The sequence below is a fragment of the Pantherophis guttatus genome, chromosome 2, assembly GCF_059756535.1.
Source record: "Pantherophis guttatus breed Tessera chromosome 2, ASM5975653v1, whole genome shotgun sequence".
NCBI classification, from domain to species: Eukaryota; Metazoa; Chordata; class Lepidosauria; order Squamata; family Colubridae; genus Pantherophis; species Pantherophis guttatus.
This window is the reverse complement of record NC_142064.1, coordinates 82,627,640-82,641,234: the sequence shown is the minus strand read 5'-3', so window position 1 is coordinate 82,641,234 and position 13,595 is coordinate 82,627,640. Positions and strand designations below refer to the sequence as shown.

The 13,595-nt window shown below is 33.4% G+C and overlaps 2 protein-coding genes across 8 annotated transcripts in view; one reads left to right on the top strand and one right to left on the bottom strand.

The window, feature by feature from the left end:
• IFT74 (intraflagellar transport 74) overlaps positions 1–13,595 on the bottom strand; it is a 49,336-nt gene that overhangs the window by 26,719 nt on the left and 9,022 nt on the right. For all 7 annotated transcript variants that reach the window (XM_060690431.2, XM_060690429.2, XM_060690426.2 and 4 more), the window contains exons 9-11: positions 4,150–4,288; positions 2,965–3,027; positions 1,084–1,227 (exon numbers count right to left, since the gene is read on the bottom strand). In XM_060690431.2, coding sequence (XP_060546414.1) covers positions 1,084–1,227; positions 2,965–3,027; positions 4,150–4,288 — 346 coding nt within the window. The remainder of the gene's footprint in view (positions 1–1,083; positions 1,228–2,964; positions 3,028–4,149; positions 4,289–13,595) is intronic.
• On the top strand, positions 6,609–13,087 carry LRRC19 (leucine rich repeat containing 19). The gene is made up of 5 exons (XM_034410545.2): positions 6,609–6,715; positions 8,057–8,149; positions 9,285–9,795; positions 11,169–11,348; positions 12,693–13,087. The coding sequence occupies exons 1-5, from the start codon at positions 6,689–6,691 to the stop codon at positions 13,001–13,003; spliced, it is 1,122 nt and encodes a 373-aa protein (XP_034266436.2). The 5' UTR covers positions 6,609–6,688; the 3' UTR covers positions 13,004–13,087.

Genomic DNA, 13,595 nt, shown 5'->3' with positions numbered 1-13,595 from the left:
TAGAAAAAGTGATATACAAATACTGGTAGTCCTTGACTTAAAACTAAAATTAAGCCCAGAATTATAGTCGTTAGTTATTGCGGTCATAAATCAAGGCATCACGTGACTGGGCTTAATTTTTTGACATTTTTTGTGATAGTCGTTAAGAGAATGCAATGATCATTAGGCAAACATGTCAGTTGTTAAGTGAATCCATTTTCTCTAGTGGGAAAGAAAATGCTGGAAACCAGCAAAAAACATTTCAAATCAGGTTCATGTGACCATGGGACGTTACAAATGGGATGTTACAAAAGGTGAACTGGTTGCCAATCGCCCAAAATGTATCACATGACTATGGGTGGAAGTGCAACTGTTGTAACTTTGAAAATAGGTTGTACGTAGCTGAGCGAGGACTATCTTAACTTTGACTAGTTGTTAAGCAACAGGTTGTAAGTCAATGACTATAGGATTGTAAATCTTACCTATAGGGCCAGAAATGTCTCCAAATTCTGCTAGAAATATATCTGCTCAGATATTCACTGATGATGGTTTGGGATCCAAGGGACACAGAACCAAAGCCAGGATAGCACAAATGTCATTCCTGGAGATATCCTATATTCATTTCACATTTTTTGTCAGCTACATTGCACTGGTGGCTTAGCTAGTTTTTCACATCTACTGCTACTAAATCAGGTTTTCATAATCTTTTAGTTACACCCTTGATGTTTTTCAGCCATCTAAATATAATACATTTTATTATCTTTCAGACTTAGTTCAGTATTTCAGAGAAGGGAAAATAAATTGTATAACAGACATACTTATTTATTGCCTTCTCAATTCTTTTTATGATATGTGAATACTAAGTCACAATCAACATGTCTCCTTCCAAACGAAAGAGAATAGAGTCTCTTTACAAAAGTGTGCTCTCACAGTTAGTTCTGTTGGTCAAGGTCATCAAGTTCCAATCATTACATTTGCTGGCCTAGAGTCATGATGGTGAAAGTAAGTGTGGCTTTTCTACATTAAACATGATATGTAAGTACTCTAGGCCTTTATTTCTACCTGTTAATTGAGCTTTACAAATATTACGAAATATTTTTCTACCTGTTTTAATAGTCTTTCTCTTTCCTCCTGCGGAGATCCCATGTTCTTGTCCTCTGCAATCATTTGATCTCGATGTTCCTCAAGACCATGGAGCTTTTCATACAGCTGTAAGGCCTCTTGTTTAATTTGAGAGTGGGTAATTTCCTAGAGACAGAATACATGCATATGGTATTTTATATTTATACAACTGAAACAGAAAGTAAAGACCAGGGACAATGAATCGGTTTTGGCTGGCAAATCACATTATTTTATGGCTAACCAGCAACTAGAGAGTAGCATAGGAAGGTTCCTGCTAAAACTGAGCACTCTACCCATACATTCTTTATATTATATATGTTCATTGATTCATAGATTATCACTCCTAAATACTTCTAAACGAATGGATAAAACAAAGCCATTATCTATCTTCACATGCAGAGATATACACTGCTAATTAACATCTGGATTCATTTTCTTATTTCACATCTATTTCTGAGCCTTCTTAATCATTCTTGATTTAAGAACATATGTATTATCCAAATTATAATAAAGTAAGGAAATTGAAGTATTATCAAAGTTATAACCTTTAAAGTACCACATAGTAACTTTCTAATAGAGCATCAAATGGAAAAATTCATAGAACAGTTGATACATACCGGTACATATAAAATTGTAGGAGTGATTAAACTGAGGGTAACAAGTATTTAGAAAGTTACACAGAAGATCTGTTGGTTAGTATAATACTGTGGTTTAACATTATAAATCAAATACTGTGTTTCCCTGAAAATAAGACCCTATCTTATATTTTTTTGAATCCCAAAATAAGTGCTTGGCCTTATTTTCGGGGAGCTCTTATTATTTTGGGGTGCGTGGAGCAAGATGGGGCTCCTCTTGTTGTCTTACCTGATTTCCAGATCTGCATTTTAATATTTTTCGGGAGGGCTTATTTTTTTGGGGAGGCTTATTTTAGCGCAAAATTTGAGCAAATTGTGCTCAAAAGCCCAATTCTGCTTATTATCAGGGGATGTTTTTCAGGAAAACAGGGTAGTAGGAGCCCACTTAAAAGTTCCCACATTATAAATAGTTTGCTTAACTTTTATTTATTGAATAAAACACAACTGCACGGATTTGCAAGTACCAATGGCTAACTTCACTCATTATGCTATGTAATATGTGAATCTGGCCATATGGTTTACTGAAGTATGTTACATGACAGAGGAAGCAAACAGTGTTTCCTTCATGAAACAATTATGTTTTCCAGTATTTTATGTTAAAATTTACTGAGAGTTGAACATAATAATAGGATTAATAATTAAATACTATCTACTTATTCCAGGTTCTTCAGAAGGACTTGATAGATAAATAAAAATGCTAAATCCATTCAAAATACCTTGCTGACCGTGTGACAAATCATAATAATACAACAGAGTAAAAGAGAAAGAACTGGAGAAAATCAACAAAATATAAAGACCTTCAAACAGCAATGGATGACTGTGGCAAAAGAAAGCAGGAATAGTACCAATAGTAATAGGTGCTTTGGGTGCCTAAAAATCCCTAAACATCTGGAGCCCCCATGAACACCGATGGCATTTACAAAATCAACTTCAGTCAATGGCAAAAGGCAGCTTTATTTGGAACAACTTACATCTTTGGGCAATACTTTAAAACCATCGAACAACAATATCCAATCAGGTGTTTAAACTGGATTTCACTTTGTTTATCCACCTATCTAGTCCTTCCCATGGACCAGATAATGTCCTGAAGATAAGAAACAGCTAAAATGATACTAGACAGGGATTTTGACTTTATTTGTAATTGAATGTAAGACACTTATTTATGAATTATCGCATTTTAACTTATCCTTCCATTATGTAATGAATTTGAGAATAGGAAAATACATACTGCTTCCAGAGCTTGTTCTTTCATATTCACAGCATCCATTTCTTGTTGTAAAGAAGACAATTCCTATGAGAGGAAGTAAGTTTTCATACAATAAAAAACTGTTAAAGAGATTTAGTGCTTGAAAGAAACTTTGAAAATTAAGGCTTTACGGGCAGCCCCAGCTATGGCCATATCCTATATAAATGTACATTCGTACTCAGATTCAACCTCAAGTCATCCAATCTTATACTTGATAAATATATCACCCATTTCTTTGAACAATTTAATCACTGGACTAAATCCATCATCAACATGATCATCATCATTCTTAAATCCTCAGTTTGGACTTGAATTTTTTAAGTTTCCACCAGTTTTAGACTATGACTCTAAATGTAGATCTCTCGCACATAATAATTCCACAAATAATTGGAATTATTTTCTCTGCATTTGTAGATAATAAATAATGGAAATCAGTTTCCCTTTGAAACAGATGAACTCAAAACCTGAGTGGGAAGCTTTACAGATTTCAGGATTTTTATTTTATAGTCAAAATTAATTTACTCGGTTCCTGCACAGCTAAAATGAGATTCTTATAGAAACAAATATAAAAATGTAAGAAATAATAGCTGTAATCCAGTAACTAAATAAAGCAAAGTTAGATTATAACTCATGCTTCAAAATGTGACAAGATTGTAAATGTTCTGATGTTAAAGAGATACGTTTTCTCCTTTAAACCTTAGATTCATTTATCTTGTTCTGAACAATTTTTTTTCTTCAATGGGATCAATCAAATCTTTCATTCCTACATGGAGTTTTTCTACAAAGAAAAACATTACACTAAACAATCAAGCATGCTTAATGTGCACATTAATCTTGCAATGGCTGGTTCCTCCAGTGTGAGAGACAGCTACCAAGTCACACATCTATAGTTTCTTTAAAATTAAGAAATCATGCGTCTGGCAAGAAACTGGAGAACTAAAGGTATAAGAAAGAAAAAGAGGTTGGTAGATTCTGTAACATGATTTCTGTGGTAAAGAGTTAATCACACCCATTCACCCTTTAAAAGACTAAAATCTTAGATTTGGCTGGAAGATATTTCCCTTGATATGTTGACTGAAGCTTCTGGACTTTTTTTTTAAAAATTCCTTGGTCTGAAACTATTCTGGCACACTTCAAACTGTAAATTACAAAAATATTGAAGACTACCTGCAAGAGCTTTTCATTTGCCATTTTCATTTCTATGTACTTGGTTTGATCTTCTTCCGACATATTTTTTATTATATTTTCTGCCGCTTGTTTTTCCTGCCGGATGTCATCTTCCACAGCTTGAATTAGTTTTTCTTTGCTGCATCACAAAAAATAAATATTTTGTAAACCTGATTCACTTTTTTTTTTGCATTCTAATTATTTTTAAATGTAGAACAGCAGTAAATTTTATTTACTGCTGTTCCAAATGAATCCACATATGAATCCGCATACAGACGGGAGGTTGAACAACTAGCCTCGTAGTGTGACCGGAACAATCTGGAACTGAACACACTCAAAACCAGAGAAACGGTGGTAGACTTTAGGAGAAACCCTTCCCTACTTCCATCTCTCACAATACTAGACAACACAGTATCAACAGTAGAGACCTTCAAATTTCTAGGTTCTACCATATCGCAATATCTAAAATGGACAGCTAACATCAAAAACGTCATCAAAAAAGCACAACAAAGAATGTTCTTTCTGCGCCAACTCAGAAAGCTCAAACTGCCCAAGGAGCTGCTGATCCAGTTATAGAGAGGAATTATTGAGTCTGTCATCTGCACCAATGGTGGGTTTCAAATTTTTTTACTACTGGTTCTGTGGATGTGGCTTGGTGGGCGTGGTGTGGCTTGGTGGGCGTGGCTTGGTGGGCATGGCAGGGGAAGGATACTGTAAAATCTCCATTCCCACCCCACTCCAGGGGAAGGATACTGTAAAATCTCCATTCCTTCTCCAATCCAGGGGAAGGATACTGCAAAATCCCCATTTCCTCCCAATCAGCTGGGACTTGGGAGGCACAGAATAGATGGGGGCGGGGTCAGTCAGAATTTTTACTACCGGTTCTCCGAACTATTCAAAATTTCCGCTACCAGTTCTCCAGAACTGGTCAGAACCTGCTAAAACCCACCTCTGATCTGCACCTCTATAACTGTCTGGTTTGCTCTGCAACCCAACAAGACAGACACTGACTTCAGACGATAATTAGAACTGCAGAAAAAACAATTGCTACCAGCCTGCCTTCCATTGAGGACCTGTATATAGCACGAGTCAAAAAGAGGGCTGTGTAAAATACAGACCCCTTGCATCCTGGACATAAACTGTTTCAACTCCTACCTTCAAAACGACGCTACAGAGCACTGCACATCAGAACAACTAGGCACAAGAACAGTTTTTTCCTGAATGCCATCACTCTGCTAAACAAATAATTCCCGCAACACTGTCAAACTATTTACTAAGTCTGCACTACTATTAATCTTCTCATCGTTCCCACCACCCATTTCCTTCCACTTATGACTGTATGACTGTAATTTTGTTGCTTGTTCATTTGTCCCCCCGTGACTATCATTAAGTGTTGTACCTTATGATTCTTGATGAACGTATCTTTTCTTTTATGTACACTGAGAGCATATGCACCAAGACAAATTCCTTGTGTGTCCAATCACACTTGGCTAATAAAAATTCTATTCTATTCTATTCTATTCTATTCTATTCTATTCTATTCTATTCTATTCTACTCTACTCTACTCTACTCTACTCTACTCTACTCTACTCTACTCTACTCTACTCTACTCTACTCCACTCCACTCCATTCCATTCCATTCCATTCTCACTAAAGAGAGTGAAAGCAAAAACAAAGCAATAACAACAAAAAGTAAAGTTTTCTGTGACTTCTAGTGATTTCATGGATATATTCATACAGTTTACTAAAGAACATATAGAAATGCCATTGTCAATTACGGGGATTTTTTGGTTTCAAGCTGTTCTTAAAAAAAATAATTTAAACAATATTATGCCTATTTTTAGCTAATATTTCATATTTTGCCAAAAAATGGCAGGAAATTAAAATTAAACAATGTATTTGGAGGATTCTCGAGACCACAAAAAAAGGGTCATGAAGGCCACAACTTGCTTATACTAACTAAAACACTGAAACTGCTGAGGTGGATTAGGAAGAGAACCTGACTATTAAAGAAAGTATGATAGAAACAGCACTTTCTCACATTGTTCAGACCCTTATTATGAAGCTCAGCTAGTATTTGTTAGCTCTTTTTTCCTGACCTTTGATCTAAAATCAAGTTTATGCCTGCTTCCTTTTAAAAACAAAATTTATAGACAGGCTATGCTGTCTGCCAGGAATGATTTTTTTTTACTGCTAGTGGCAATCACCATCCCCATTAAAAAATGAAGTCTACCTTTCTAGCCTTAGCTCTTTGTATCCAATACAAACGTGTTTTATTGCAAACTCTAGATTACTCCGCCCTCACCTTGCAATTTAATGTCACAAAACTGCACATATCATATTCAAAAGTCTTCTTGATTGGTTGCAAGCCTCTAACTCATAGATGAACACAAATAGTCAATCTTTTGCTAAAGGTGTCCTGCACTTTATTTTAAACTTCCTCCCTGCTAATTGGGTACAAAGGTTGCAGCCAAGTGCAGAAACATTGCAACTTTCCTCTTGTCTTTTTCAATCACAGGAAAATACCGGTATGCCAGTATGATATTCCGGAGAAAAATTAAGAAGGTATGATATATACAAATAAATTATGGTGCAATTGTGTGATACCAAAGTTTGCTTCATAATCCAAGAGAGTAGAATATATATATATACAGTCTGGTTCTGATTTTGTATGAAATTCAGAAAAGATACTGATTTATGTTTTGTGAGACATCGTATTTAACTCTATACTGTTACCTTGAAGCTGTACTTTGTTTTTAAACCACCTAAAACGTAACAAAGATTGCCTTGGCAATAAATAGGAAACCTTGAGATATACTTGATTTTTTTTTTAAAAAAAAATATGGCTGAAGATAAGATTGAGAGATGCTTTCACCCCGAAACTTTACCACAACCTTGGTTTTGTTTCTCAGGCTACTGCACTATATAAAATAAACATCTTATTAACTGTATTTTTTATCAATCCTTGAGAGATTTATGCAGTTTTCTTTATAAAGAATGGTCACATAAATTGCATTACGACAAAGAGAGATGACACTCTGCCTTGTGCTGCCCTTTAAAGTGGAACCATTTTAGAGCTCAGTTGGGAGCAAGGAGCAATGCTTTTAAATTATTGAAGTTGCATTTAGAGAATATTTGTTATTTTTGTACTTTATAAAAATCTATAAAAATATTAATTAGCTGAAGCAATACATTTTTATGAAGTGAAGAGCTTGTACTTTAGCAAGCGGACTTGGCATGTAACCTTTGAATTCTTAAAAAAAATAATTGCTGTTTGGTTTGCCAGCTAGAGAGGCTTTAGAGAGAAAATCGTATCTACTTTGAAACATGGAGGGAACACATTTTACAGGCTTTCTCCTACTTAGTCACATTTTCTATAAGAAACAACACTCTGAAATTGGGGAGATGACTTAGAAAGTTCTACATTATTGAGACATAAAGGCCAGGATTCTGCCTCCTACATATGCATTCTGCATGGAGTTGATTTGTCAAACACCTTAGCAAAAGTTTCCATGTATCATTATTCCAAACAAAAAGCAGAATTTGGGAATATGGGAGTATGAAAGATTACTGTGTGCATCTCTTTGTGTAGGTATCTGGGTACATGTGTGTTTTTGCCTACATCATGCACAGTAATCTATCTTTTATAAAGTCAGAATAAAAGTTTCTTCCATACATAGGTCATCAGATGGTTGAATGGATGATTTAGGGATGAAAACAATATTACTTCAATTTCAATGTTTCAGTTCAACTCCAAGAATTCTATTCATTTATTTTACTCTGCAATTGACTTTCATACATGTTATGGCCACAAATCATGACCCAAAGTACAAATAATAGCTCCTTAGTTTCCTATGTTAAATCTTCAGTTCTTGTTATTATTTGAATTATATCAAAAATTAACAGATTTTGAACATGAAGCTTGCTTGGCTCCTAATACTGGTTGCAGTTCTCTTTCTTTATCCTGTCAATACTGAATGCAGTGATACTTCTCAAACTGTAAGTTATCAATTTTAGCCACTTGTTAAAGAAGCTGTTAGCTCCCAATTTATAATCAGATGAGAATGAGATTTAGATCCAATAAAGCATTTTTTCATGATGCCATGCAGTTTTTTTAAAAAATATGTTTTAGAACATGTATAAATTTGTGATATTTATAAAATACAATGATAACATATTTCTATTAATACTATCAGTCATTCCACCACTCATGAACATATATATGCCCAGAGCATATCACACAATCCATACCAAAAATAAGGAATGCTTCTTCAGGATGTTAAGATTAAAACCCTGTTAGAGAATATTTATTCTGTATGAGATTAGAGATTCAATATAGCACTGTAATATTCAGATTCAATTCCTTCAAGTATCTTATTGTGCTGCATATATAGTATCCATTACAAATCACAATGACATCATAAACAGATCTGGGTCATGATATATTTATTACAGAAGATGCTATTATATACCACATTTGACCTTCGCAAGGTCAAATGAGCCCAAAAAGCGAAGAAGCATTCCTGTAGTTTATGTAATTTGCAATAGTTGCATCATGATATCTGATGCAAATAATTAATAATTTAAAATGGTCACATTAGCATGTCGGTATGATGCATATGTCAACACATGGTGTCCCTTGCATCCTTTGGCAGCTCTAGAGATTTTTAGAATGAAACAGCTCCTTATGCCAAAAGATAATTTTCGGTCTAGGTTATATGGAAATGTCACATGCGTTATGCTTCCTACTCCATTACAGAAAGATTTCTAAAGACTGGGAGTAAGGACATGTTAAAGTATCTGGAATCAACATTCATGATCAACTTCTTTCTTGTATATACTGTATACAAGACAGTATACTTGGAATGAAAATATTCCTAACTAGAAGCAGCATATAGATGTCATTGCTTTGTTTCTGGTTTAGATAGTGCTTATTTTGCTGTTCTCTGTTGCTCCTTTTCTAATCTTATGGGATTTTGTTGTCACATGGTTCTTTATTTTATTATCTAAACTATGTGAATTTCTGTTTGAGTTGTCAGTTACTTTTTAAACAACAAATATTATAAAGATTTGTAAAAGATTTTTGTAATTTGTTATGATATTTCCGTAACTGTTTTTTCTCTCTATTTAACAGGTAAACTGTCAGGAAGTGGCAAAAATCCATTCTTCTGTTCCTTCTAACCTAAACAAAGACATTTCTGTGTTATATCTTAGTTGTAACCATATTACTTTAGACAAGAATGACACAGTAATACTTTGCCAGTACAATAATCTCTCAGAACTGTATTTGAACAACAACTCTATTGTTGTTGTTTCTAATTACAGCTTTGGAAAACTTTCACAGTTAAAAATTCTTGATGTCAGTAATAATTATATCAAAACAGTTGAAAAAGCAGCATTTGCTGGTCTGAATGAATTGCAGATTCTGAATCTACAAAATAACAAAATAACAACATTAAATTCTGATGTATTTGCAGAGCTAAACAAGTTAAAAGTCCTAAATTTACAAAACAATTTTCTAAAAGATTTTGATGTTGAGGTAAAATTTAAGTCAATATGTATTAAATTAGATGGAAATGTGTGGACTTGTTCATGTGACCTTCTTAGTTTACAACATTGGCTGAATAGCTCTACTGTGATAACGGGTAGGTCAATATATATTTAGTCTTGATTATTTTTCCATTTCTAAAAGTAATTTCAGAATTGCTTTCTGAAATTTCTAATTTGGGAGCCAAAAACTGTAAAAGAAAACTGTATATTAGAACAGCCTAAGAGACTTGGCTTATATACAACATTAATGTGATTTCCAAACAGGATTGTGAAATTAGCTTATATAACTGAGTTTTTTTTTATTTTTATCATGAACTAATTTATGCACCATGCTAGTATCCTTGAAACTAAATATTGGCAAGGTTCTTTGTCTAATACTGCAGGACCTGGTTTGGGCTCATTCCAATCAATATGAAGCATTTAGGTATAGTTTAATACACTTGTTAACATCCCCATATGAAACTAAATATAGTCCTCATATTTTAAAATATTCAAAATAGCAATTTCAAAAGTTATCTGTTTAGCCAAGTGGGTTAGAAAAAAAGATTTGCACAGCGAACCAGAAAAGTATTCAGAATAATGTATTTCAGTAAAATAACTGCATACTTCAAATAAGGCTGTCTACCAGATTTGAGCTGAAAAAAAATCAGGGGGACCACTAGATGATAGCATACAGAGAACTTCAACTGCTGTAATCTTGTAGTTGTTCAGAGTTTTCCAACACAGATCTGATAATCCTACATTTAGGTATCTGCTTATAAGTGAGTCACTTTGGGTTCTAAAGAATATCCTTCTAGGAAAGCAATTAACGAAATTTAAACAGATAACTAACAAAATAATATATGTCATTCAGTTTTATAATGATACAGTTAAAACAGCATATTCATACATTTTTACTCAGAAATTGTTTTCCTTGGATGTCCAGTTTTTGGGATATACTGTACATTACTAGAATTTATTTTCTACAGTAACATCTTCCAGATGACTATCTAATGAATTATTCCATTACTGAGGCTGACAATGATGGAATATATCTTTGAATTAGCTATTTACTAAACTTGGCGCTAAGAAAGTGACATTTCATTACGAAATTCTATGCAAACCAGTTATTAATGACTAAGATCAGTAAACCTGGACAGCATTTCTTGAAGTTCTCAAATGAAGTTTGCTTTCTGTGAATGCTAAATATTTTCTGTCAATATGTTTAGCTGGTTAACTGTCCTAAAAACCAATGGTTTTGTTTGTTTGTTCTGCTGGTTTTCTTTTCTGTTACATTAAAATGAATATAAATTAATTTTGGTTTATTATGTTACATACTATTTATTTTGCTTCATTCTGTCAATCATATTGTGCTACCTCATCCATTTTTTAAATTTATAAACTAAACAATATTTTTAATATAAAAAGTTTATCTTTGTACAAGAGTGCAAGCCAAACATTTTAATGCTGATACTGAATATATTTACAGAAAATGAGAACAATACTATGTGCCCTATTCCAGTTACTTTGAAAGAATATCCTATCAAGGACACAAATACATTAAACTGTAAACAAATGGGAATATCTGGAACACCTGTCTCATCTTTTACTTCTATGAATACTACCTATGGCATTACATATAATTATACAAATGGACCAGCATATTCAGGTACATTTCAGTTTAAATAAACAATTAAGTGTATATTGGGGTATATTGTTTCAGAAAAAAATGTCAAAAATAATATAATTCATTTTGATTTTGAAGCACTGAATATTTTTAAACATAAACAATATCTGTAGGTCTGCTAACTGGAGAGAAAAAAAGAATGTGCACAGTCTTGAGTACTTACCAATATTCATTGAGGAAACTTAGATTTATTTAAATATTCCACTGACTGTTCTGCATTCATACAAATTAAAACCTTTACAACATATTGCTTTCCATTTAAAAATAGCCTTTGTCAAAGTTGCCCTCAAATGCCTGCAATATTCTATCTGAAACTTGGCACATTCATAAAAATCTAGTAGTCCACTTGAATAAATGAAGCTCCAAGCCACCTAACTGAGACAAAGAGCAACTTCTACAAACTAAAATTCAGATCGATGGGCAGATGCATTCATGCCGGGTTCAATTCTGTTTTATTTTTTATTTTATTTTTTTCTTGTTCTTGTAAAAGACTGGTAGCTGCCTTTTTCTCTGGTGTATCTGGGATGGCAACTACATAGTGTTTTCATAAAAGGCTGTTTTACTCTCAACCTTCCCTCTTCCCAACTTAGTTATTTCAGTCATGCTTTAAATTTTAAACCAGGAAATATATTGAAATAATTTTATGGCCACCACTTAACCGAAACTATCTTTTTCCTAGCAGAACATAACTGAACATGCTGAATTGCAAGATGTACTGAGTATCTTTACATGCATATTGGCAAACTACAGTTAATCAGATAATCCAGATAGTTCAACATTCCAGTTATTTGTTATATGTCCGTTTGAGCATAAAAGTTTGGCTCTGGCTATCTGATATGGCAACAATTTCCTCTCATGAAAGTCAAATAGATTCCAGTTGAAGTTGTACGATTGGCACTATATTCATATCAAAGGGCAAACTAGATGAGCCATTAGTCTTGAATAAATTAGACCATGAGTTAGGCAGGTACCAGAGATCAATGTAGAAAGTCAAGATTATTCATCGATCTATTATTAATTCAGTTGAAATTCCATATGTGATATTTAAAAGTATCATACAAGTTTAATAAATAACAATTACAATATAATAGTCACTTAAAATTATTTTAAACATCTACAGCATTTATCATATCTTTTTTAAATAATTCAATAGGCAGATAACCTAAAGCCCATATTTCTCCTAAGGAAGAGGACAGTTTGTTTAATCAGATCAATAGACATTAATAAATGGCCTCTGGAAATCAAGCAAGTTCTCAGAAAGTTTGTGTAGAAAAGACAGATATGGAAGATAACTACACATTATAAATGTTTTATTCCAACCTGCAGGTATTCGGCGCATTGGCAAAAGCTGGACTTTTTTGATGGGTGTCCTAGCAGTTATTCTTAGCACTACAGCACTGATTATTGCTGCTATCAAGTTTCCAACGTGGTACCGTTATTTAAAAAGCTACAATCACAGACGTCTCCAAGAAAAAGAAGAATCTGAGCTGTTTGAAGAAACGTTCACACCTCAATTATGCATGCCCTCACATACATCAGAGACTAATGAAGAAGAGTCTATAGTTGTTTTTGAACAATTCCGTCCATATGTTCCAGAAGATGATGGATTTATTGAAGACAAATATATTGATCCATAAATGTTTATCATATATATTATAGACTGAAACTGTTATTAGCACAGAATTGTGCCCTTCATTGTCCTATATATAGGACAAAAATACATACATACAGTCTGTGTTGTTTGTCATTGATCAATTTCATGTGATCTAAACTTATTAAGAAAAACATTACAATTTTGATTTAGCAGCTATTGATATGATGGATTTCTAATGCAATGAATTAAATTTCTGCAGTAATTTATGACATTTGTTTTATGATGTCTGTTATTTGCATTTATTTACATAATTAATCTCTGAGTTAAGAAATAGGAAATATAAATAAAAATTTGTGTACATGGGAATGTGGTTGTGATTGTGGAGCACTGCTTTTGTCAATCTGCTCTCTTCTACTGTACCTTCAGAGGCCACTGACTGCTCTGAATTACTCCGCACTTAATAAGAGCTGCTTCACAATATTTATGCCAATTCTTGTGACTACGATTGTTTTTTAGTGTGGTAAATATGCAAATTGTGAAAGACTTCTTCAAATAATTGAAAATATACATTGGGCAAAATGGAACGCATATGAAAATTCCATTCTACATTTTTTTAAAAATGCATTTAGGTACTT

Coding starts and splice junctions, on each gene's coding strand:
- LRRC19 (XM_034410545.2), top strand. CDS start 6,689: ATGATATTCCGGAGAAAAATTAAGAAG. Junction 6,716..8,056: donor TCCGGAGAAAAATTAAGAAG/GTATGATATATA, acceptor AAAAATTAACAG/ATTTTGAACATGAAGCTTGC. Junction 9,796..11,168: donor TAGCTCTACTGTGATAACGG/GTAGGTCAATAT, acceptor ATATATTTACAG/AAAATGAGAACAATACTATG.